At 36.6% G+C, this 27,565-nt stretch overlaps 1 protein-coding gene across 8 annotated transcripts in view; it reads right to left on the reverse strand.

Annotated features, from left to right (window-relative positions):
• Dmd (dystrophin) overlaps nt 1–27,565 on the reverse strand; it is a 2,130,457-nt gene that overhangs the window by 350,343 nt on the left and 1,752,549 nt on the right. For all 8 annotated transcript variants that reach the window (XM_033760401.1, XM_033760400.1, XM_033760399.1 and 5 more), the window contains 3 exons: nt 20,509–20,665; nt 5,789–5,909; nt 4,891–5,159 (listed from right to left, as the gene is read on the reverse strand). In XM_033760401.1, the coding sequence (XP_033616292.1) occupies nt 4,891–5,159; nt 5,789–5,909; nt 20,509–20,665 (547 nt within the window). The remainder of the gene's footprint in view (nt 1–4,890; nt 5,160–5,788; nt 5,910–20,508; nt 20,666–27,565) is intronic.

The following is a 27,565-nucleotide window of genomic DNA, read 5'->3' on the forward strand; positions in this document are numbered from 1 at the left end:
TGGTGTTCTCAATGTCAAATTATAAGATAATATTTTTTGGACAAATTTCTCAAACAAACCAGACAACAAGGACTCAGTATGCTAAACCTGACAAGATGCATTTGCTACTTCTTAAAAATTTAGAGGTGAGTGCTGAGCATAAATAACAATAGTGTGGTGGCTTTATCACAGTCCCTGATCCACTACACATATGATCAAATTAAATTCCATTAAGATGCCAAAAAAGTCTAATCAAAATATTTCATTCAAAGAACTTTATAGGAAGACTCAGAGCATCCCTGCCCTTCACTTTTCACAGTAAAAATCCTAAATTTAATGTCTTATAAGAATGCAAAATGCACAACTAATAGACATGACAAATTTGAATATTCTAAGATGAAAGCCAGGGAGAGTTTATAGTGTATGAAAAACTGTTGAAAGTTACAGATAGAGGTGTAGCTCAGTGAGAGAGCTCATGCTCAGCATGTATGAGGCCTTGGGTATGATCCCCAGTATCAACCAATGAATGAATGAATGAAGTCAATAAATGAATTTAGTAAGGGTAGGGAAATATTCCTGGTCCAAGAATGATATGCCACTTTCTGGTTGGAGAAATCATGATTTCATAGAAGAAAAACAACAATCTATAAAGATTTTCTCACTGGTATTGTACTAAAGGACAAAAATATCATAAGCAGACTTTACGTTCAGAAATTAGTCTCAGTTACTCCAGAGGCTTAGGCAGGAGCATTATTTGAGCCCAGAAGTTCAAATCTATTCTAGACAACATTGTGAGACTCTATATAAAATAATACTCAGAAGAATAAAAGCCTGAGATTACAGGTCAGTGGTAGAGCATTTGCTTAGCATATTCTAGGCCCTGTTTTTTATCCTTAAGCACCACTTAAGAAAAAAAAATACTCTCTTTTATTAAAGCCTTTATATGTTCCACTTATAGCTATATGTAGAATATGTAACGATTCAGAATTATTTACCATTACAAGGAAAAATATTTCTGTAGTCAAGTAAGAAATCATAATTCTGTCCTTAAAATATTTGATAAGCAATATAAATTATGAACTTTAGAAGCAAAGAAGCACTCACAATTTAAATTGTATTCTTGTCATTATTCCAATGGAAGTGATATTTGGAAAGCTGAGTTTATTTTAGTGAGCTAAATAGTCAATATCAATATCATATTTCTTCATTTTGATTTACCAAATTTTCCACCTTTTACCAAATGATCAGCTAGCAATAATGCACCTCTATGGAGTCCAAAGTCTTAGTTGTTTTATCCATTCTCCAGACCAAAAGGCACATTTGCTAAAGAAACAATGTAATACTAAATCCCACAGGAGCGTATACTCTTGATCAACACATTTTTAAATACCTAAATTCAGAATGTTGAGTGGTATTACAACAGAGAAACTAGGGATATGGGTGTATAAAATATTCTTCTGGCTAGCAGCACAGCTATCAGTTGGGGGTTTCTACAGCGTGGGCTTAAACTGCTAAATAGAAAAATGGGAATAGTGGTTTTAAGGATGTTTTGACTTTTTTTGGAAGTAAGTTTTAGTTAACAAGCTTCAGAGTTTCAGACTTGGTATCAATAAGATGGAGCAAACAATTTATTTCCACCACAAAATTCAAGAAGAACCACTGAGGGAAATAAATGTATATGAATTCATGTAATCCATAATTTCAAAATATGCATAAAATGTTTATATAAACTGAATTGGAAGCTGAAACCGTTACATTTATTATCACCAGTATATAAATATTTAGGTACTATGATTCAAGTCTACCTATGTTTGAGTAGAGGCTCTTTTAAAGAGGGTATAATGCCAATATGTTTGACCATTACTGTGATCAGAATAAGTCTTATCAAATAAGCTATGTGAAATCAAAAACAGATAAGCTAAGGAAACTAAAGTAAATGAAAATAAGGTTGAATAAAGATCAACTAATATGTGAGGCATCTCACTTTTAGTTAGTTTTGATTATTTAACTATGCTGCATACACTGTCCTCTTATACTTAGCATTTTAAAAATGCTCCTGGTATGACAGGTCTGGTTAAAAATCCTCCATACCTGTTCTATTGCCTATGTACTCAACAATTTGATTGCTTTCCTAACTAATTTAGTTTTTTGTAGGATATTTATCTGAATTTATTTTTCATTTTTGAAAAGAGTTTCCAAAATTGGCTTCCAGACTGTTGGACTAAAATTCTGTATGTAATGTAGAACAAATACAAGGCATTGCACTTTAAAATGTTATCCTAATTTTGAAACAGGCAGCAATGTTAACTACACCTTTAAATGTTAGACACAGGGTCATAGAATCTTGGGGTACAAGGGATTTTAGAAGTTGTAAAGTCAAATTTCTAAACTTTTCTGTTTAATTCTTCACCTACTTTTCTGAGCCACTTAATTCAACCTGAGACTGTAGGCTTCACAATTACAAAGACTAAGTCTATTTTCTTTATAACTAAATGTCTAGCACATTGTGCAGTGGCTCATAATCTGTTCTTAAATGATGATATTATATGAAGTTGGGCGTGATGGCCCATGTCTATAATCCTAGCACTCTGGGAGGCTAAGGCAGGATGATAACAAATTTGAGCCCCTCCTGAGAAACTCAGTGACTTATTGAGACCTTGTTTCAAATATAAAAATAGAAAAAAAAAAAAGCCAGGGATATAGCTCAGTGTGAAGGCCCTCGATTCAATCCCCACACAAAAAGACAGTAAATTAGATTCCTTACATGTTGCAGCCATTGGCTAGGAGCTGGGAATTTAAAAAAGTATACTATAATCCTTCTTTTGGGGAACTTTACTTTCTTTGGGACAAAAAACAAACAAACAAACACACACACACACACACACACACACACACACAGAGAAATGTGCTTTACTAATCTCTTCAACCAATCAAACTGACAATCAATATATGTGAAATTTAACTGTGACAAGTTAAGCACCACATTGAGAGCAGTTAAACCTGAGGTTGGTGGACATTTAGGCAAGATGACAAAGATAAGGTGAGGGCCCTGTGCGTTGAGTAAGAGCTCACCAGTTAGTTAAGGTGGGGTAATCCAGACAGGGCAAAGAACATTTGCAAGGGTAGGCTTTCATGAAAATGATGACATATTGTGGTGAAAGGGTGGTAGCATGGGCAGAGAACACCTGGTGGTCTGGAAAATAAGAACTTCATTTGAGAAGTGAAGCCACAGGATTTCATTCTCTAGACAGGTATTCTCCTGCAGAGAGTTTGGATGGAATAGGAAGACACTGCAAAATGCTGAAACACTTCAGTAAAGAACAGTAAAGAAACTGTTCATTCATTGACCAAATATTTAAAATGTAATGTTTGTGATATGTCAAGCATAATGACTGGGGAATATGATTTACATAGGTATTCTGTCACCATGTAAGTAAAATGTACTAGCGATTAGAACAGGACATGGTTGAAACGAGGAGGAAAAATATTAAAAAATATTTTGAGGTAGAACAAGTAATCAGAAATGCGCAGTGAAACTGTATAAGGTTGAAGCATGAACCCGAAATTTCTAGCCTGGGGAAATTATTGGATTATGATTCATTGACTGAACTAGGAAACCAAAGAAAAAGGTCAGGTAGAATAGCATAGTATCCAGGGACTGAGAAAACTGAACAAATGAACTTGGTTCAGAATACGTAAATGTGTGACTCTATGTCATACGAGTTAGGAGATCAGAAGAGAGACCCAGACTAGTGACTTAAATGGTCACCATCAAGGCCTGTTCAAACTGTGAACATTTAAATAATAAATAAGTTGTTGGACTAAGATCAGAAACTTGGGCACACTGATCTTTGATTTTAAGAGGACTTCTGTAGTTCTGACTTTGGATAACTCAACAAAACATGTTTTAAATTGCTGATTTCAAAATAATTCTAAATATATTATTCCCTTATAAATATATGTAGCACATATTGGTCAGTTTTCCTGTTGCTGTGACACAATGCCTGATACTTGTAGCATAAAGGAGAAGTTTATTTTGCCTCATAGTTTTAGAGGGTTCAGTTGATGGCCAGCTGGTACCAAGGCAGAAATACTATGGCAGAAGGGCATGGCAAAGCAAAGATCTTCAATTTATGGCATAACAGAAGCAGAGAGCAGGGGACAGTACCAGAGAGGAAGGAGCCAGGGACAGATATAGGCCTGAAGGTCATGTCCCCTTGACCCCTCAGGCACAGTCAGAAGTGTGCTTTATGAATCTCTCCAACCAATCAAGTTGATAATTAAGAATATCCATTAAATACCATCTTTGTGCTACAAAAGAATAACTTTGGACAGTAGTATTCTAAGTATATAATGATTTTTCCTCACGTTTTCAGGGTGCTAAAATGACTAGGAATTGTATCACACACATCAACTTCTAAGGGAAAGGTGGCATTAAAGCTCTGATTTCATAGTGCCATAAATTGTCCACCTCAGGTAACTTAGTTCAAAAAGGTAAAAACTTGGACTCCTGGCTCTTGACAAGTGCTACCTTTTTCTCAATTCTGATATCACGTGACACGAAGGACACAGTCACACCAAAAACACTCTCACATGCACATGTGCACCCACGTACAACACATATCAGACTATTTTAATATGGTTAAATTAATTCCCTAATGGCAAATTGGGCCCTGTGCCTTTTTAATGCTTCATTCCATAACACTAAATGGTACAACTGATTACCTTGCTATCTTTTCCTGGAGAAAATACCCGGTGAAAGAAGACTGAGTTGGTGAAAGAGACTCCTTTCTCCTATTCAAGTAAAGGCTCTATTTTTAACCTTGTGGGATAAAAACACTGTGCTCAAGGTGAGGTGGGAATTTCCTTTTAATCTCATAAAGGGCTCTGGAGCAAAGCAGTAGACAGTACCTTGACTTTTTCGAGGTGATCTTGAAGAGAGTCTATGAGGAGATCGCCCACTGGCTGCCAGGACCCCTTGATCACCTCAGCCTGGTGCAGCTTATGGTCCAGCTCACCCATAGCCTCCTGAAGTTCCTGCAGTCTTTCCAAGGTCTCATCTATTTTTCTCTGCCAGTCAGCAGAGTGCAGGTTCAATTTCTCCCATTCAGAGTTGACTTCCTCAGCTTGCTTTCGTAGGAGACGAGTGACATTCTGGGCTCTCTCCTCAGGAGGCAGCTCTAAATTGGCAACATGACAAGGTTTTAGGCCACATTCGTTTTTGTTTAAAAAAAAAAACAACATTGATGAAAAGGTCAGACTGGGAGAAAGAAAGTGAGTACAGTTTAACAAGAGGCCAAACTACTGATTAATAGCTCTTCTATACCTTGGCATGAATTCTGATACAGTCCGGCACACGTAAAATCTGTCTTTCACAGCAAATCTTTTCTACCTTATATCAATTGGGTAACCCCAAATTTAAACTATGGAGCAAACAAACAAACACTTTAGTATGCACACCATAAGCTCTAATTCACTTTAGTCTGGATCTGAAATTGAAAACCAGCTTGTAATCCATATAATAATGGAATTCCTTCTCATAGATAAAGTGCTTTGTTTATTACTTTCTAAATGTTCCAATAAGTGATCGCTAATTTCTTTTACTATTTATTTATGATTTGCAAACAGATTTATGCAAGGCGGTTTATGATTCCCTACTCTTTTTCAACATCTATGTTTAATTTGAATTGATTCTGTTTAACCTAGAAAATATGAGAGCTATCCAGGGCTTGGCAGCAAGAATGGATGGGTTGCTCTGCTGCCACTGATCTTTCTATCAATATGTTATTACAGTAGCACATTCAATTACCTCTGGGCTCCTGGTAGAGTTTCTCCAGTCCTTCCAAAGGCTGATCTGTCAGAAATATTCGTACGGTCTCAAGAGTACTCATGATTACAGGTTCTTTAGTTTTCAATTCCCTCTTGAAGGCCTGTGAAATGAGATGAAAAGAAATGCTTATTTGGCTTGTGGTATTCTTCTCAAAATTAATCCTGTGTGCTCATAAGTCATTTATAAAACTCCTAGGTCAATTTTCATATCTCTTATTTATAAACAGAAAGTTATAAAATGGATGAAGAAGGCTATCCAGGTCTTTCTGCTAATGAGGAAACCACTATATTTGTAAAAATTATTCTGAGGAGAAGGGGAGGGGGAGGTCAAGTTTCAAGGACGGTGATCCCCTCTCTTTGCAGAGTGTTTTGTTTATAAAACCCGACGGTCAAACCTCCAATGTAGATCTAAAGTTGCAAGGTATATATTGCAAAACCCAATATGGCTAATGAGGAAATAAATACACCAAAAGCAATAGATAGCCAGAACATAATCGGAAGCCTTAACTACCATTTGGAGGAACTTAGGCTCTATTGAAATATGTAATCAATCCAACTGATAAACACCAATTAATTCTGTCAAAATGTCTGACAGTGAGTGAATCAGGAAATTAAGCGAAAAATGTCAATATTTTGGGAAAATACCCATTATACTATCCATTGTGAGCTCTCAGGGAACAGTACAACGGTTTGGAGCTATAATGTATGTAAAAAGTGTGGAAACAGTGTCTATTAATAATGGACCTACAATAGGTGTCGAATCTATTCTCTACCTTGAGACAGAGGATTAAAAGAAAATCAAAGTGCATAGTTTTTACCATCAAGAAGTTACTGGACAAACAAGAAAACTATGGGGCTGGCAGTGTAACTCAGTGGTACAGTGCTTTCCTAACATGCACAAGGCCCTAGGTTTCCATCCCTAGCTTGGAAGGAAAGAAGAAAGGAAGGACAGACAGGTGCAAGGATGTGATGACTGTATAGGTGCTGAGGATAAGAGAGAGGGAGGAACAAGAAATCCAGGTTTAGACTGAGTAATTGAGCAAATGATAGATACAGTGAAACTGTGAACAAATAGACTTTCCTGAATTCCTCAGCACACCTACAAAAAACTATAGTCTCTTGAGGACTTTCCCCATACCATTCAAATTAGATCTGTAGCCATTACTAGATAATTTCTCAAATTTCTCTTGTCTATGCAGGCCAAATGCTTACAGTCCAGAGTAGGCGCCTAAGTCAAGCTCCAAGTTGTCAGAAGGACTGGAGCATCTCTCTCACATGGCAATTATACTTAAAGAACTGTGAAGCCTAGACCTTGAAGTCTATTTGTAGGTTATAAAATCTGAAACACATGGGGCCAGCAAGAGAAGCTGGAGTTAGATTCAAGTATATTATGTGTCCAAGAAGAATCTTTCAAGAAGGGTAGAGGACAACTACCTCCTCCTTTAGATGCAGAGAAAAGTAACTTTTCCTGATCTCTTTGTTTATGGATTACTCGGCCACTCAGATAGGAAAACTTTCATCAACATTTATGACATCACCCTAGGAGTTAGTCTGTGGGCAAATGGAGTAGTACATAACAGTATTTACTGTAAGGTAACTAAGAGAGATCTGTCGATTCAGAACACCTCATGTGTACATTCAGGATAAAATTAATAAATACTAACATTAAAAACCCAACACTAAGCCAGTGAGGATTCTGTATATAGAAGAGTAAAGAGTGTGATTGCTCAGCTTGGAGAGGTAACATTCCTCTCCTTAATGGAAACAATAAAGTCAGGTGTTTGGGGAGAAGAAAAGGTGATTGAAGAGTCATTCTTATTTAGCTAATACACATTGAGTACCTGTATAGCAATATTTAACGAACAGATAGAAAAATAGTATCTCATGAGAGACCATAACGTAATAGATAGGTAGAAAACTTGGGGGTCATGAGGAGTGTAGAGCTAATAAAGATAGCGAGAGTTTTAAGAGCATCTAATTATGATATACAGAAGTAAAGCCAAATTTGCACTGGAAAGCGTTCATCTGTTTTGAGGAGAACAATTTCAGGGCAGAGCAAATATCTCTGAAGTAGGTTTAGTTGAGGAAGGAATAGAAGAGGGAGCAGGTATTCCAGGAAAAACTGTTCAGTATATTTTTTCCCTGAGAATAAAAGGAGAAAGGGAGGATAGAAAGAGAAGAGGTGAAATGATAAGGGGAAAAGGTGTTCTTTTTAGGATAAGAATTACTTGAACATAGGCCAAAAGATGGAAGCTAGCTGTAGGGTAAGCAATCACCTTGGTTTTCCCAGCACTTAGTTTTTCAGGATGTGAACTTTCAATGTTAAAACTAGAACAGACCAGGGAAAACTGGATGGTCCCCAAGAAACTAGCATATTTGATCACACCAGGAGAAAAAGTTCTATTAAAGATATGGACAGGAGAAGGCAGAAATAACCACTGGAGTGGGGTCATTCAATAAGAAAATGGGTCTTAAAAGTCTTATCCAACTGATAATGTCCAAGACATTATGTGATGATATAATTCCATTGTTATAACTGAACAGTAAATAATTCAAGGCTAAGGGCCATCCATTGTGACGGACCACTTGTTTGACCCTCGAGTTATTGCCAGGAACTTAGCTCCACCACAGCTGCACTGTTCATTTCTTAAATGTGAGTCACTGAGGATTAAAATGAGTGTGAAGAGCAGACAAAGGAACGTCTGTCATTACAAAGACATAAGCACCATTATTTTCACATCATTGCTTGAAATTAAGAAAAGAAAGTGGACAAAAGAGTGGGTTAAATGATTGTATCTTTAGAATTTAGAAAGATGTAGATTACATACAAAAACAGCATAACAAACAAAAGAAGGAAGAAGTAGTTGGTCCTAAAAAATTAAAAGACAAATAAAATGGGATTTTTTTATTATGCAGAAAAACCATAAATAATAACATATCATTTTAAACATGGCTATAAGAAAGGTCTCCTTCCATTATTCACTTAACGAGGTTTGAGTACCTATTATATACAAAATGCTGTTCAAGGTAATGGATATCAGCGGTCCTGATAGCACTGAATTCGAGAGATATAGGCTTATGGAGTTAAAAACGATTCTACATTTATATCGCAGAAGATCAAAATTTCAATATCTAATAATTTACTATAAACTGAATGTTATAGTACAGGTAATTACAGTTTGGAAAGATGGGAAATGGAGATACCTTTAAACAAAAATAAGAACACTTAATGTCAAATGCCTCAATTCCATGGCAATAAGTGTCTTGTCTCTCAAGGAAAGACTGTACAAATTAGGCTTAGGAAAATATATACTCATACAACACTGATTTTTCACTTCTAAATTATGGCTAATATTTTCAATCAGATAAATTGGTTCATTCATGTGCTGATATGAAAAGTATCAGATTTAGAAACTTTCTCACACATACAGAATATATCTTTGCCATATTTATATGCTGATATTAAAATGCTAATTACTTCCTGACTGCCTTTTATAGATCAAAGTATTTTCTGTAAAACATATTCTCATCACATACCTTTCTTTTTACTTCTCCATGATAGCCAAACCCAAAAGTCCCTAAATAGTGATGTGGAAGAATTAGAAGCAATTATCAAAGGTTTAGAGTACCTCTGTGAAAGTAAAATATCGTTTTGATTAAAAATTCAGAAAAAAATTAAGCTTTCTAAATGAATGCTTTTCCTTTACGGTTTTCAAAATAAACTATATGAATCATGCAGTTGTAAATCCCAAAGTGAATCCACTTATTTTCAAAATTAAATTATCTGATGAAGCCAGGATTGGTGGTACAGCCTCTGGGAGGCTGAGGCAGAAGGACTGCAAATTCCAGGTTAGCCTGGCTAATTTACTTAGTGAGACCCTGTCTTTAAAAAATTAAAAAATGATTTGGGGATGTAGCTCAGTGTGAAGGCCCTGAGTTCAATCCTCAGTACCACATGCACAAAAATTATCTGATGGATAGTGCACACACAAAAACAGGCCAATTGGTTGACTGAGTGCTGATTAAATACATCATTTAAAATTATTTATTTTCAAGCTATTATGGATAGAGTCTGGAAGACGTAGGGATCTGATCTTTGCCCTTGGGAAGTTAATAGTGTAGTTGAGTTAAGAATATTTGTGGTGAGGGCCAAGGATTTTGCTCAGTGGCTCTGCTGCCTGCCTTGCAAGCTCAAGGTCCTGAGTTTGATCCCCATGATATAGTATATATAATTATATAATATATATTATATAACGCTATTATGGATAGAGTCTGGAAGACGTAGGGATCTGATCTTTGCCCTTGGGAAGTTAATAGTGTAGTTGAGTTAAGAATATTTGTGGTGAGGGCCAAGGATTTTGCTCAGTGGCTCTGCTGCCTGCCTTGCAAGCTCAAGGTCCTGAGTTTGATCCCCATGATATAGTATATATAATTATATAATATATATTATATAACGTATATATAATAATAACCAAGGGTTTACGTAAGGCCATCAGTTCATTATACACTTTGAATCCAAATCATGTAATTCTTAAGCCAGGCTGAAAGTAAGTGATAGCAAAAAGTAAAAGCTCTTTGGATTTATAATAATTTGGAAGCCAGGAAAGTGAAAAATCCTAGTGGCCATGAAGTAATTCTGAAATTAAAAAAAAATCTAAAAACCATAGAGAAGGAAATGGAAATAAAGTATTTGTAAATAGGGAAGGGAGGAGGGGGTGAAGGGAGGGCAGGGACAAGGGGAAAAAATGAGAACCAAGACCTGTGATGTAAAGGTACAAGATCCCAATGATGAATGTAACTGTACTGTATACCTAGAATGTACCAATAAACTCAATGAGGAAAAAAAAACATAGAGAAGGATCAAGTCATTGGTGATTTTTCATGCCCCTCTTGCTTCCAGAAATAAGAGGGTAAATATCATCAAAAATACTTAACAATGTCATAAACAGAAGCAGCTCAGAACCACTTGTGGAGGGCTTGAAGGGCAGGGTATTGACTTGCTTGAGGTACTTCACAGAGTAAAGAGAAAAGTTGAGGACTCTGGGCCCAGGTACTGACATTACAGGGGGAAAAATGCACTTCCTTTCACCTAGAGACAGGGCAAAATTCACCGAATATGCAGGGTCTTACTCTTCAAGACAAAAATGTCTTTCACTCATGTACAGCTTCCCTAGAGCTGAATTTTACCTACATTGTCATTGAAGTAACAAAGTTATATTTGTATTACTTAGAAGGAGATCTGATAGAATGCCTATACACACTTCCCATATTTGGAAGCAAAATTTGACAGAAATATCTCGGAAGGCAAATTAGAGGTGGTAAAAAGAATATAATCCCAAGTGGTAGGAGCCCTGGGGTCCAAGTCTGGTTTGGGCCAGAATTGGCCACAGTGACCTTAAAAACGTTATCACATCTCCCTGATCCTTTCCATGCTCATTTGTCAAGTGGCAAGTTTGACAACTATCTTATCTAAATCCTAACATTCAGTTCTAATACTCCACGGTCAACAAGTTTAGATTATTAATTGGTCACAGTGCTGTCATCCCGCCTCTGAACAACATCACTGCTAATGATAAAAATTATAGCCATTGCTTGGCATGCAGTAGACTGTCATTAAATATTGCTGAATAAAATAAAAAAGAAAATCTAGTTAAAAAACCAGAGTGTATTACAGGGAGGCCAGGTTGATTTAGACACAGAACAGGCTTGCAGGCAAAAGCTTTGTCACATGAATCACTGGAGAAAAAAATAAAGCTATAAATTAGGAAAAACAGAGATGTTATTCTGGGCCTACTCATATGTTCCAGGTCCAAAGCCTAGGGTAACCTTTTAGTTACTGGCTAAAATTTCCTCAAGAAATGGCTCTAGCAGCTCTGTCTTCTTCAACCTAATTATTTCAGAAAGGAAACATTCATGTCCAAGCATAAACTCTGTGGGGCTTGTCCTCTACTCTGCAGCATTTGATGAGTATGAGAGTATGAGACAGACCTTGAAATTTAGAGTAAATCACTAGTTCCATTCATTCAAGAAATGATTAGGAGCAGGCTGAGGCAAGGACATTAGCAGTAATATCTGTCATTTGACCAGTATTTAAAAGTTTTATCATCCCAGAATTATCACTCTCATTCCTATGTGATTTCTACCTTGTCTTTGTGCCTCCTATATTGCTTTTACATCGGATAAGAGAGTTGCTGAATATATACCGTTATCACATTGATGTTCTACTTTTAAAGAGCCACTATGCTTATTGAATCTCAAACATATAAGGAAACATTTATCAAATGCTGACTTATGGACAGTGAGTGTCCATTTACTGTAATTTAAAACCAAGATTACTGAGGACCAGGGATTTCACTTAGTGGTGCCATGCCTGCCTGGCAAGTGCAAGATCCTGAGTTCCAAACCCAGTATTACAAATACCAAACCAAACCTAATCAAACCAAGATCCTTGAAAAGGGCAAGGATCCAGAAATGTAACTCCAGCCCTTGAGAGGCTGAGGCAGGAGGATCACTGTGAGATCGAGGCCGGTCTGGGGTTTAGAGTGAGCTCATGGCCAGTTTGAACTACCACACACACAAAAAACATGGTTCTAAGAACTTACGCAAATGTATAAAGCTTTAAGAACTAAAGAAGCTTCAAGGAAGAGACAGTAAAATAAAACTTAGAAAGATAAAGCTTCATATTCATAGGAGACAGCTAATGTTAGAGAAGTTATAAAAAATGGGCTGTAAAGGGCTTACTCATTTTTTTCTTTTATTGTGGTAAAAACTCTTAATGTGACATCTGCTAACACAATTTTAAATGCATGCATAAGCATTGTTATAGGCTCTATGCTGTACAACAGGTCTCTAGAACTTACTCATCTTTCATGGCTGAAACTTTATATCCACTGGGTAACAATTCTCCTGAATCTCTGGCAACTATCTTTCTACTTTCTGCTTCGAGAAGTTAAAGGCATCTTTAAATAAGACGGAACAAAAAGGTTCTTAGTTTTACTCCTCTACTGAATAAAAGTGAAGAGAAGGGATTGCAGTATCAGATACTTCTAGCCATTGTATCAGAGTGTCAATAACATGAACAATGGCATGGATTTGTAAATGAGATTAAATCACTTTGAAGCAAAGTTGAAAAGTGAATGGACATATTTCAAGCCTGAAATTAATTTTATAAAAAATCTATTCACACTTAATAAGGATATATTTTTGAGTGTTTGGGTGGATCACACGTTTAACAAATTCCTTGTTGAGATTTATTATTTTGGAAGTCGTAAAATAAATGTTGTGTTCTTTGAGATCAAGGGCAAGGGCTAGAAGAATCCAGCCTGCTTGCAGGACTGTGATACAATGGGGGAACAGTTTACTGGCTACACAGCATTTTGAACAGCTGTTTGACTCCCAATTCTAAGGCTGGGCTGTTTCTCATAACCAAGAGGAAGTCATTTCTTCCTGACAGCAAAGTTAAACTCTAAGCTGATGTTGGGAAATCATTGGAGAAAGCTCAATTTCTTCCCATGACCACTGAGAGAGTTAGCTCTTGGTCACTGAGCCCAACCCCTAAATTCTGGAAATTCTTTCTAAAGTGACAATACAAATGAATGGATTATCGGAACACCCTGTAACAAATTAATTTACATCCATTCCCAAGAGGTTCAGACAAGACTTGAGATTGTCAAGTGTAAGTGGTGAATAATTTCTGAATCATACCACTTGTCCTGTCTAACATCATAATCCCAAAGGGGAGCCTTTTATTTGCTCCAGGCATATACCTTCAAATGTGATCACTTCCAGGTCTTTATTATCTTCATAAAAGGCACTACCATTTCTCTATTTGTCCCAGTCACGGACCTCGACTTCATCTTTGACTCTACTCTTTTTCTCACACTTCACATCCCATTTAATTTCTATCAGCTCAACCTTCAAAATACATCTTGGCTCAAATAATTTTTTAAACCATATCTATCATTGCCATTCTAGTCTAAGTCATTTCCTCCTTAGAAGACTTCACCACCCTGCTAATGCTCTCTGTGCTTTTGGTTTTGCCTCTTTCAGTCAATTCTCCATACAGCAACCACGTCAACTTATAACTCAGAAATCAGGTCACACCATCTCTGCTGAGAGCCTTCCAGTGATATATCATTGGGCACACACTAAAATCCGCCCTAACCTATGGCTTCCAAGACTATTCATTGTCTGGCTTTTGTGCCTTTGCAATCTATAACCATCTTCCTTGAGGACCCGTACCCCTCTCATCTTTCCTTGAATACTCCAGATCTGTCCTTGCGCTTGCCTTTCTGAACTTGTTGATCATTCTGCCTAGAATGTTCTTTACCCGAGGTATTTTCTTGGTTCAATCATTCATACAGATCTTTATTCAAGCATGCCCTCCTTGGATAGGCCCATACTCCCAACTTCTCGCTATTTATTTTTTCTTCATAGCACTTAATACAACCTAAAATTATTTTACATATTAATTTACTGATTTACATGGTATATCCCTCACTCAAACTGAATGTCCATGGGGGTAGGGACTTGTTCACCACTGCAACTCTCAGCCCCTGGCATAGAGTAGGCACTCAATAGATTCCTTCTGAAAGAATACATACATTCTAGAAATCTTAACTATGATAAAAGTTTCCCAAAGTGAACTTTTTGAGAAAAAGAAAAGCACAGAAAAAGAGCAAGGGTACATTGGTAATTAAATGAACAATGCATGGAAAAGTGCTTTGTAAAGGCAAAACACTGTACAAACATTTTAAAGAGGTTTGTCAAGATATCAAAATATTTTGACAAAGGAAGAAGATTGTGGTAGAAATATCAATTTGTAAATTATTCACATTTTATCTTGTTATAGTCATTAAAGAAAAGCAGCAATTCCTAGATGACTTTATTCTTCCATTTTGATGATATAGCTAGTTTTTAGAAGATTTTCTCAAAGGCCTATAAATGCATAGGGCACTACACTTACACAAATATAGTTTCTGCTGTGAATGATGAAGAATAAAAAATATATGTTGTGCTCACTTTGGCAGCACATATACAAAAAAAAAAGATAACCTATTTCTTCCAACACAGCTAAGGAGACATCTTAGAATAGACACAACTAAATGTACACTCTGCAGAGACTCAACCTTGGTTAGAAATTCCAAGAGGCACCCAGAGACATTTTGTATTCTATGTAAAGCAAACATGAGACCACATCCAGGTAAAGGATATACTAAAAGGCACGCAAAGTAAGCAAGCCAACATTGATAATAGAATTAGTCTAAATAAATGTATAATTTACAAATTGATTTGGTGGTGATTTTATTGAATTTCTGAACCACTGCTTCACTTTGTGGTGACTTCTGAAGAAATCGAACATACATAATATATGACCTGACAAACGAACAAGTAAACTACTTTATTCTAGCCTTTTCATTTGTCAACAGCATCCAAGCAATAATGGCTTTCTGTCCACTGTTTTAATAATGTATGTATTGACTGCTTCCATCTAAATTTTAAGCAGAAAATCTCAGGAATCTTTGAAGATGTCCTTAATGGTCTCGAGAGAAGGGATTACAGAGCTTTTTAAATTGAAAGATGAAAACCTAATGACAAACAATTTCATTAGTAAAAATCCAAACAAAAAGACATTACCTGCAATGTTCTTATAATCAAGATCTAATCTTCATTTGGATTTGGGATAGGAAGAAAGGAATTAAATAAGCTCATGGTTTATTGCACTTCTCCTTAGAAATTTCCCACTATGATTTGCTCTTTTAAGACTCTCTCTAGGTTAATCACAGAAGTAGACACGTAATAAATATCACTTTAGTGACTGCTCAAGTAAAACAAAGGAAGTCAGTTTTTAAAATATATCTGGACCAGAATAATACACACTAATTGAAAACGAGTCAGTCTAGTGAGGCAAGTAATGAGGAATTGTAAAAGCCAGGATAATATATTCAAAAGATATAAAAATTGGTCAGTTTATATTTGCTAAGGCACATTTGAGCTTTAATTATTTATAACACTTCACCGCATCTGGAGCATTATTTTATTAATTAGTCTTGAGAGCTACTCAGTTGTAGTTGTTATGCTGCCCAGCTGGTTTGGGAGAACACACACAGATCCATTCCCATGGGTATAAAATTTGGTTTGAAGAGTGAGACTGCAATTTCCAACTACCTGTGTGGACTATCTTGGGATTTTTACCTACAGGAAAATCAGATACCTCTCAATCACAGCGAACAAGGACCACTATATATTTAAACTTCAAAAAGAAATATCAGACAGATGACATTTTGCTATAAAATTTTGTCATTAATCTGGAAGGATAATATAAAGAAAACATAAATTATCTGTTTTGAAACATCCTAGTTTGCACAGAATTATAGTTTCAACTTTTGACACTTTAGTGGTATACGCATTGCCACAAAAAGCGACAATCAAAGGTATTACTAACTTACAACAGATAGTAAGCAGAAGACTAAAAATGATATTGCAAATACAAGAGGAATACGTTTATGATTACAAGTGACCCATATTGATACTGAGTATTTTATATCTATAACCACTGAATCGAGAAACTCAAGGAATCAGACATTTTATAATTCTGGAAACAAAGTAAACTAGCCTAATAAAAGTAAAGTACAAAAGCTGTCACTGATGAGATTTTGATGAGACTTTATACTGATTGCATTTCCTTTCCTCCTTCCTGATTTCAGAGCCAGGTGTGGTGGTGTGCATCTATAATTCCAGCACTGTGGGAGGCTGAGGCAGGGGATCACAAATTCAAGCCAATCAGGGCAACTTAGTGATTTAGTGAGACTTTGTCACACACACACACACACACACACACACACAGAATCAATTTTTTAAAAAAGACTGAAGATGTAGCTCAGTGTGAAGGCCTTGGATTCAGTCCCCAGTACAAACCAAGAACAATAAACTGAATGACTTCAGAAGATCCAATGGAAAGGCCCAGTTTAAAGGATTTTCTTTTATTGTTTTCGACCACAAGTGACAAGTGCACCACTAACTAGACAGCCATGGCATTACAGCTATGAAAAGGCTATTGTATAGTGTGACACAACTGAATTGGGGCACTAAACCATTCTCTTAGCAACACCTGGGAGTGACTATGTTCCTTGAGGAAGGAGAATGTTTTGTGACAAGGGTGTTTCCTAAAGTCACCAAGCTCATGAAAGCATTTGGGCCATGCCACAAGTCAAGTCAGTGTGCATCCAAGCTACTTTACACATGTTATAAAAGGATGCTTAAACATCCTTTGGGCATAAACAGAAACATCTTATAAGAAGCGAACATCACTCTCTATTCTTTCTTTCCCTGCCATTGCTCTTTCTCGAAGAATGAAAAGTTATTACTGATTCACTGGCATTTTTCATTCCCTCCTTCTTGAATTACATCTGTCTCTATTCAGGGTCTACCATGTACATTGGACTTCACAAAGTGGTAAGTATAAAAATGACACCCCCCAAAAAAGCTTCCAGAAGCAGCACATGATTTACTGAGGGTGACTGACAGTAATCAAGTAGTTATACGTATATATGATGACAAAGAATGATAAAGTGCCAAAAGAAAAGTTCACAGTGTTATGACAATGTGCAAAAAGGTCAAATGGGAGTGTCAGAGAAGAGTTTGTGCAATGTCCAAGCTAAGATACAAGGACTACTAGATGTCAAACTGGACTTAATGAGCAGACCGGTGTGGGTAGAAACGGTTTCAGAAAGAGGACCGTTATGTTTAAAGCCTCACCTGAGAGATCCACAACAACAACAACAACAAAAATCTACGACATACAGTATGGCTGGTGTTCCATGAGCAAAAGGAAGACCAGTAAGAAAAGTAAAGGTTGAGACCAACGGGGTAATTTTATTACCCTTGCTGAGGTGTTGGTCTCTTTCCAAAGGGTCAAGAAACCACTGAACAGTATAACAATAAGGACTGATATTATTTAGCATATATTTTTACATACTTATATTTTTACACAGACTACTCTGAGTGAAATGTAGAGATTGTAGCCTTAGGTGAAAAGAATAGATACGAGAAGTTTAAGAGTTTTTTTTTTTTTTCTAACTATGGTGACGACAGCAATAGACAGAGCTAAGAAATTACTTCAGAGATAAGTGAAGGCAATGGAAGGCTGGGGATTGGTCACCCTGAAAAGGTACCATACAATCTGCTGTGGTATTGTCTATATAGGAGAAAATATTTAGATTCTCTACCTTGTGAGGTTTTGTAGATTGAAGCGATAAAAAGATAAAGAAATGAAGGAGTTTAGAGCTTTGGAAAACAGTTATTAAAGTAGCTGATGATCAAATTTAAGTTGTATTTGGAGGGTGGTGAATATAGAGGATATGTGGAACTAGCATATAAAACAAAATGATCAGTGGATTCAAACTCCTGTTAGGTCAAAGAAAAGCAACAGATAGGTATCTGAGTGGGCACAGGACCAAGTGGGGATAAACTCAACTCTGGGGCAAGTTATCCTCTATTCTAGTCTCTCCACCTCCTTGAGTCATGTTACTTTTGGGAGATTCCTGAGTGAAGACCGACACAAGTAAAGACAAATATTGTATTGCTCTTTACATATTAGCAAGCCACCAAAGCCAATAACTAGGGATAAGAAAGCAGGATTTCTAACAAAGTATGGGTTAAAAAGCACTGAGCAAGATACTTGGACCAGTTTTCTCATCTTTCTGTTGCTGATCAAAGTGGGAAGTGAAATCTAAATCATAAAGGAAAATGAGAAAAATCTTAGTATCCTGGTTCCTAGTGCACTTACCCAGTGATTTACTCGCAGTACTTTCTGAAACTAGAATAAAATTACATCTTTTTTTCAGAAAGCCAGTCTCATTTCACTATGTCATATAGTGCATTCTATTTAAAATGTCCACTCTGCTCACTCCATCCTCTTCTACAAACATACTAGTGTTCTATGTATTCAAAGCTCAAACATTGAAAAAATACAAACACGAAATTATATCCTATTATAAAAGCTATCTTAACCACATGATTCATATAAAGGGAAATAGCTAATGGAGAAACTGGCAGTTTTCCTGGCATTCTTTTGTGAAGACCTCGAGGTCTTCCTTCATGTCCTCTTCCCTTTTTTGTAATTGTCTAAATCCTCTTCTCTGCAATAATATAAACCCTTGATCTCTCTTCAAAATGCCACCTTTGGTTGTGTCTCCATAGAGATCTTGCTTTTAAGTGGTCAACATACAAAAGCAGTACCATTTTATCAAGTTTTTGTTATTTGGTAGTAATTGATTTGGTTGGCTATTCATTTGTTTGTATATCTTTTATCCTCATTTGAAAATCACTTACAAGTGTACACTACACAGCAGATACTTGGCTAGGCTGGAGGGTCTTAGAAATGAGCAAGGCCATGTTTGCATTCCTCACTCAAAGCAGAGAAGACAGAAATGTAACTAAAAAACATTAAAAAGAAACAATTGGTCACTGCTAGAGGATGCTATTGAATACGTTGTTATTCTGAAAATTGGTACACAGAAACATACATCTTGCCTGTTCTATATGAATGGAACACTGGCTCTCAAATACCAGATGAGTGAAAAATTATAGACATATTCTATAAGGCAGTTATCGACACACTCTAGGTAGTAAATGAATAAAGAATGGTAGAAACAGCAATTATCACATTGCACCTTCTAGCTATTGATAATTAACAGCTTCTAAAATCACACACAGGAAAGAGAAACAAGGCATTATGTGCCCCCTAATCATAGAAGAATACATAAACACCTATGAAGCAGTCTTACAAAAAGAAAAGGCCCAAAACAAACCTGAGTATGATCAAATCAGTACAACTATACTATACAGTAGCCAATAGTTACATATGGCTACTGAGCATGTGGGATATAGCTAGGGTTAATGGAGATGTGCATTTTTAGATTGAATGCATACTGAAGTGACAATGAAAATTGTATTATGGTTATATAAAATATAACCACTACAGGAAACCAGGTAAAATGTACAGGGAAAATTGGTATTATTTTTATAACTTACTGTGTATCTATAATTATTTCAAAGTAAAGGAAGGGAGTTTAAAAATATATTAACCAAATGCAATATGCAAAGCTTGTTTAAATTCTTATTTAAAACAAACCCAGAAAACTTTAAGAAATGACATATAAAGAGAAATAAAAATTGGAAAATGTACTGGATATTTGATGTAAGGCAATTACCAGTATTTTAAAGTGTTATGACAGCACCGTGGCTACCTATAAAGAGTGAACACTTATCTTTTCAAGATGTTCCCTGAAATATTTATGAATCAAATGACATGTGCCTGTCATTTGGTTCAAAACAATGGGGAAACCAATGGAGGTACTGACGAGATAAGCATGGCCATGAATTGATGATTGTTGACATCTTAATAAGTTACATAGTGTTTATTACAGCAGTCTTGGTCTACTTTTATAAATGTTCAATATTCTCCACAATAAGGAGGTTTAAAAAATAGCCAAAATAGATGAGCAATTTTTAAAAGGGCATTATTATTGAAGATACTTCTGACATTTAAAATATAATGGCATCGATTATTTATAATTGACCTTTGGATGAGGGGAGTAAATAAAAATCTCTATTCAATTTAATTTCAAACAAAAAGAATTCAAAGGGGGTCACTTAATGCTTACTATGTGCAAGGCACTAGGGTTAAAAATATCCTACCCTGTGTACATCATTCTGCTTCTGAACTGCTGGAAAGTCGCCTGCAATAGGTGCCTGCCGGCTTAATTCGTCATCTTTCAATTGTAGCCAAACCAGCAGCTCCTGAAGAGAGAGGTGCAGACGCTTCCACTGGTCAGAACTGGCTTCCAAGTGGGACCTGAAAAATAACAGAAGCAAATCGTGTCAGAATATGTAGAACTATAGCTGATGATTCTACCAATTCCATTTCATTGGTTGGTTATTTTCAAAATATATCAATCTATTATGGAACACACAGCAGCCTCCACTAAAAATCTGGCCACTTGCTTTTGAAAGCTATAGTGCTGCTGCACTGCAAGAGAAACCACCAACAGAGCTAAGAGACAACCTACAGTGTGGGAAAATATTTTTTACCAGCTGTTCCTCAGACAAAGGTCTACTCTCTAGAATATATAAAGAACTTAAAAAAATTAGACCTCCTCAAATGTAAAGACCCGATTAAAAACGGGCATCTGAAATGAACAGACATTTCTCAGACAAGCAAGTAAAAGCAGTAAATAAACATATGAAAAAATGTTCCACGTCAATGGTCATTGGAGAGATGCAAATTAAAACAACATTGAGATTCAACCTCACCCCAGAAAAAATGGCTGCTATCAATAAATCAACCAATAATAAATGCTGGCAGGGTTGTGGGGAGAAAGGAACCCTTCTCCATTGTTGGTGGTTGTGTAAACTGGTGCAATCACTGTGGAAATCAATATGGAGATACCTCAAACAACTAGGATTAGAGGTTCCATTTGACCCAGCTATTCCTCTGCTGGGTATCTTCTCAAAAGAATTAAAAGAATCATATCACCATGATATATGTGCACCCATGTTTATAACAGCACAGCTTGTAAGAGCTAAAACTTGGAAAGAGCCCAATTGCCCATCAGATGGAGATGATAAAAAAGATGTGGGTTTTCTATAAAATGGAGTACTACTCAGCCAGAAAGAATGAGAAACTAGAGTCATTCTTAGGAAAATGGATGCATATTGAAGCCATACTCTTAAATGAAATAAATAAGACACACGTGTAAATACCGAATAGTTTCTCTGGTTGAAAAACTAAAAGTGTAAATAAGTTTCAAATGGTATAATTGGCAATGTGAAATAGGAAGAAAAGGCTTAAAGGACTAGGGGAAGTAGAAAGGGTAGGGGAAAGGAAATAGGGGAAAAGAAAAAATATGAAAAAAAGAAAAAATGAAAACAAAGTCTTTGTAAATAGGGAAGGGTGGAGGGGGTGAGGGGAGGGCAGGGGTATGGGGAAAAAATAAGAACCAAGATATGTAAAGGTACAAGACCCCAATGATGAATATAATTGTACTGTATACCTAAAATGTACTAATAAACTTAATGGAAAATAAAAGGTATGGGGGATATCTTGATGGCAATTTTGAAGACAGTGGTCATCTGTATGTTGATTTCCACATGAACATGACACATACACAGGAATCTAGTTGCTTTCCTATCCTATTGCAATCAGTGGTACATATTTAATATTTCTGGTAGAAAAAACCTGGGCCTGGTGATTAATAAGCCCCCTCGGTATTCATGTGACTCATGCTCGTACTGGAATTCCTTCTGCTTTGAGGAATGGAAAAGTCTTTCCCTACATTTTGACTTTTCCATTTCTACACCCAAGGCAGGGTTTTGCATTGACTTCTTCCATCCGGCATCTGTCCTTTTCTGCCCTTCTTCCCATATGCTTCTCCTTTTCCTCTACCCTTCTTTATCCCAGTGCACCTGGGATTCATTTTCACCAAGTTCCAACATTATCTGCTTTGGTTCCTTTGTGTAAAACTTACTGAGACAACAACTCACGTGGAAGAGTAAAATCAGACACTTGTCTGAAAGCTTTCCCCAAACATGAATAATTTAGTCAGGAGACTGAGTGCTTTAGCATCAACTGTATTTAGAACATGTTAATCCTTAGAAACCATTTAAGAATATACAAATGAATGATCTGTACTATAAAATCCACATTTCACTTGAGGATGAGAAGCTAAATTAATAAAATAAATCATGATCCACAAAACAAAGCCAGAAGGCCCATGTTAGCAAAACTTTATCCTCAGGTAAATCTGGGATTATGTTGCATCACTCACATCAGCAAATACTAATTAATTCATAAAAATTAATGCTGCCTATAACATAAATATAATAAAGTTTCTAATGCTTCAAAGATTGAAATATGAAGCAGAGCAGCCAGGTAGAGAGCAACATTTCCCTAGGCCATTTGGTAACTTAGCCTGATAGTTCAAACACAGTTTTCCTTCTGGCATTCACAGAATCATCAAAGAGTTCCAATTACTGAAATTAAATTGTTCTATATTTTCTGAGGGATAATCTCATGACATATGAAAGTCTTTAAAATGTGCAAGTACCATAATCCACAAACTTAAATTCAAGGAATTTATACCAAGAAGGAAATTGAAAAAGCATACAAAGATACACATAGAAAACCAGTATTTATAGTCTCATTTATGATCACTACAATGGAGAACCAACTTAAAAAATTCAATCCTACGGAAATGGTTACATATATAATGGAGAATTCATGCCAAGGGAATCCTATCTGATTGTCTATCTGATGACATAGGCAAATATTTATGGATATAGAAAAGATCATCATGTCAGTTGCTAGGCAAGAAAGTAAGTTCTAAAAAGCGAATGTGGGCTGGGGATTGAGTTTAGTGGTTCTGTTACCTGCCTCGCAAGCGCAAGGACCCGAGTTCGATCCCAGGTACCAAAAAAAAAAAAAAAAAAAAAAAAATAAATTTTTTTCTATTCCTAAGCTGTTTGTGTGTATGCATTTGTCAGCACATGCTTGACTATGAGTTTAAAAAATTCCAGAATGACAACCAGGCCATCCCTCAGACATGGGTTTAAAGGTGATCTATGCCTTCACCTTTATACTTCCCCAAATCATTAGCATTTCTATAGCAAACAATATAAACATATTCAGAGAAGAAAGATTTTCTATCACATAAGAGAAATTAAATTGTTCCAAGCCCCTAAGGGTATTAATATCTAATAAATGAATCATGACAAACCAGAAATGCAATGAATTAAATATAATAGCGCATGCAGAGTGTGCAGTGTAGAGACCAGTTCTTTAATGTTTCTGTTCCCTCCTTCCCTTTCAGTTATCACTTCTCCATGAGAATTCCCTTTATAAGATTTTAGCAGTTCAATGGCACATAATGAGTACTCCCCTTGAGGGTGAAAAAGGCTCTCAAGCAGGACATTCTGAAAGGTAGGTGGAGAGAGGAGCAGTCCCAACAAAGCAAAACAGCCAATGGTGGAGAAATACTGATTAAAGAAATATTTACTGAGTGGCTCTAATTTTCAATAGGGTATTGGGCTGTAGGTTGAGGGAAAGGGAAGGGAGACAACAAAGATGCCTCATGCTTGGCTTTCCTCTATCTTACAGAAAAAACAAAATCCCCCTGTGGTGAGAGGTCCTGGGGAGGATTTGCTGAAGGGCAGGCTGCCCATGGTGAGACCATGAGCCACTGTTTGGTTTATGTAAGCAAGTGCTACAGTATCAGTTGTAGCTTAGATAGTGCTGTCTAACTATTAATTTGTTAGTTAACCCTCTGTGTTTCCAAAGAGAGAAAAAATAGCTCTGAGACCTAGGGACTTCAGTTCTAAAGGATCTAAGAGTAACTTAATAGCATCGGTAGGCAGGCAGTGTTGGAAGACAGGGACAGATGACAGTCAAGAGAGTTAACTGAGGAGCAGCAGCAGGACTGGGAACCACAAGAGATGAAACACTCTCAAGTATGTGGGTGAGGGGACTTTTCTTAAGATCTGGAGTTAGACTACCTTAACTGAAGAAAGAAGAAACAAAGAAGATAAGAAAATCTGGATTTTAAAACTGTACTTTTAAGGAAAGCTGCAGCTTCAGAACATAAATGTTACTCAGTTTAAACTTTATTTTTCTTTTCTCTCTTTTTTTTTCTTCTGATACCAGAGATCGAACTCAGAACCTTGTGCTTGCGAGGCAGGCATGGTGCCACTGAGCTAAGTCCCCAGCCCTTATTTTTCTTTTCTCTCAAGAAGCAATGTAAGCCCGGGCAATTCCCCTTTACATGCATGTAGATTCAAGCTATTCCCATACTTGCAAATAGTCCTTTTTCAACTGCAACATAGGCTTTCCCCTCTGAAAGGACCATTATGTTTCTGTGCATGGGCCATGCCCCCACCCAAAACAACTCCAAACCAAGACTATAGCTTGACAAACTCTACAGATTTCTACTGCTAAAAACACATAAGTATTTCTAGCTCTAAACTGTAGTGAACTTCTCTCTTCCCTTGAGGACCTGCACTCTATTCCTTTTAGTGCACACTGTAAACTTGTGCCTAACAAATCCCTTTCTGTCTCTTACTGATGTGTCTTGAATGTCCTTTTTCTGTGACAAGAGTCAGTGAACCTACAAACCTGTTCTATAGGTAGGCTGCCAGCTTTAGGAAACTCCTAGGACCCTTTCAAGTGACACTAACTACATATCAAAAGACTATTCTCATTACTTTTCCTTCAGGCATAGGAAGAAAGATGTCACATGTCAACAAAAACTTAAGCAAAGGACAGAAAAGAAAGTCAGTCACTGGTTCCTGATTGAGAACAATGTGTAGGAAGGTATTCAATCTAAAGTCATTGTTGGGGAACTGATCATGTTAAAGTGTGCTGTGACGCCGCCATCACAGGCTGCATTCTCCTGGTACCTCTTGGCTCCTAAAATGACCTCATGCCCTTATCTCTGGTTTCCCTGCCCCCAAGGCCACAGTGGTCCAGAGAAGTTGAAACCTGTGTCTGCAGGGCTGGACCCATAAAAGCAACCTGGCCTGTGATAGGTTAAAGTAGCTCACCCCTCATTAATAATCAATAGCTTAGCCCAAAAGTAATAAAAGGACCTTCTCTTCTTTGTTCTCTTCTTCTGCCCCTTCTCCCTCTCTGCTCCTGCCCCCTGAATAAAGTCTCCTGTGGGACCTCTCGGTGTGTGTGGCCTAGGTGTTCAGTGTCTCTGGAACCCTTTCAGTCGTTGTTCTCAAACTTCAAGGCGTGTAAGAACTTTGGAGTAGCTTATTTAAAATCCAGATTCCTAGGTCCTACCTCTAGAATCTCAGTACTTTTTGACGAAAGCCTTTATTTTTAATAAGAACCTTCACCATTCTGTAGGTTATCACCAGTCCCCACTGTTTGAAAAAGAATTTCTTAAAGTATTTTTGATATGCCCTGAATGTTATTTGTTAGTCCCTACAGGGCAAAGACAGTATTTGTCCGTGACAGGATTTTGAGGATCTAAATTTAATGAAACACTGCGAACTCAGAAAAATATTTATTCGACCATGGTAAGCTCATGGAGTATCTTCAAGATATAATTTTAATGCACGTGTTGGAAGCAGCTGCCCTACTTTCATTTTCGTGAACACACACTAAATATTTCTACGTGATTAATGTATGTTTGTGTTTGAAATCTCTCTTCCTAAAAAAATGACTCTTTGTATTTGCAATGAATCACTTGGTTTTAGATTCAGTTTTGATTTTTTGCTGTATCAGAGGCTATCAGGGCTGGGAGGAATCTTTGTGATTACAGTTCAAACGTTTTGCTTTGCAACTGTGGATACCAGGATGCAAAGGTATAAAGACAATTGCTGAAGCATGGCTCTTGAGTGGTCACATTTACATGGGAGAAATGGAAGTTTGAAGCCATTGTTAGATGAACAAATCCTTAATCTTCCTGATTTTAAACAAAAAGGTAGCTTGCTATTGTCAACTATACTGTATTTCCCCTACTTACTAGAAAATAAAAGTGGTGGTTCGAAGGGGCACATGTGGCCTCTATCCATTTTCTATCAATCTTTATTAGTGAAGACAAGAGCTTAGGGGCTACTATTTTTTAACAAGGCATGCACTGATCTTTAAGAAGTAGATGATTTTCACAATTTGTAAGGTTTAGGTAAAATGCTGAATCTTTAGGTGTGTTGGGATATATTGCTTGGTCTTGAAAGAACCCTTCTGAGACAGAAATCTAAGAATTATAGGGGCTGATCGTGAGTGTTATTTCTCTAGATACAAATATTTCAAGTGTGATTTGCTTGATGCCTTGTTTGATTTCCTTAATAAAACTGTACTGTGAAAGACATGCATTCTTAAAGCAAAATGTGTTATATTGAATTCATTTTTCACCTTGACTTTCTTTATAAAACTAATGATATATCTCCACATATCTTTGGTTCCCTTGTGTACCAAAACAGCACTTAAACGTACAGAAAGGTTCAAATACAGAAACAATAAAGAACAACAGAAATAAACTGGGAGGAATGGGACTTTAAAGAGCGAGAATTAAACTCAGAGATAAGTAAACAATTTTTTTTCCAGAGAGGCCTTGCATTCCAACTTCCAAACATAATTAACATTCCAAGAGTGAGAAAAAGAAGGTCATAGATACTCTATGTCTATGTTGCATTTTTTTCCCCTCAAATGTAGAAAGACTCTGCCTCTTTTTGCTCTTTGTTCTCCATTACAGAAAAAAAGAAAAAAAAAACCCTCTAATAATGCTAACATTTGATGCCAACTACTCCCCAGCAGATGTATTGCTGCTCTGGACTATATGATGTTGGTGGTTTGGTCTCCCAAAAGAATGTTGGAATTTTTGTTTTGCCGTGTTTTTTTGGAAACAGGATCTCATTTTGTAATTCAGGCTGGCCTCAAACTGGTAGCAATTCTGCCTCAGCCTCCAGAGTGCCGGAATGCTGGGATTACAGATGTGTACCACCAAACCCAGGTTTAATGTTGGAAATGTTATGTAATCTTTAAAAGTTTTCTGACAAATATAAAAATCTCAAAACTGTAAACTTTGCTGAAATTATGTTGATAACCCACGATTCTCAAAATTCAGTGTATACAATAGTCCGGGGAAAATTTAGGAATGGGTTAACTTGAAATCTTCATAAATATTGCTTATATTAATAATTTTATCTTACTACCTCTCCAGTTATTAATATTTTAAGACAAAATGTAAGATCT

The sequence above is a fragment of the Fukomys damarensis genome, unplaced genomic scaffold (assembly GCF_012274545.1).
Source record: "Fukomys damarensis isolate Sample0158 unplaced genomic scaffold, DMR_v1.0_HiC HiC_scaffold_39, whole genome shotgun sequence".
NCBI lineage: Eukaryota > Metazoa > Chordata > Mammalia > Rodentia > Bathyergidae > Fukomys > Fukomys damarensis.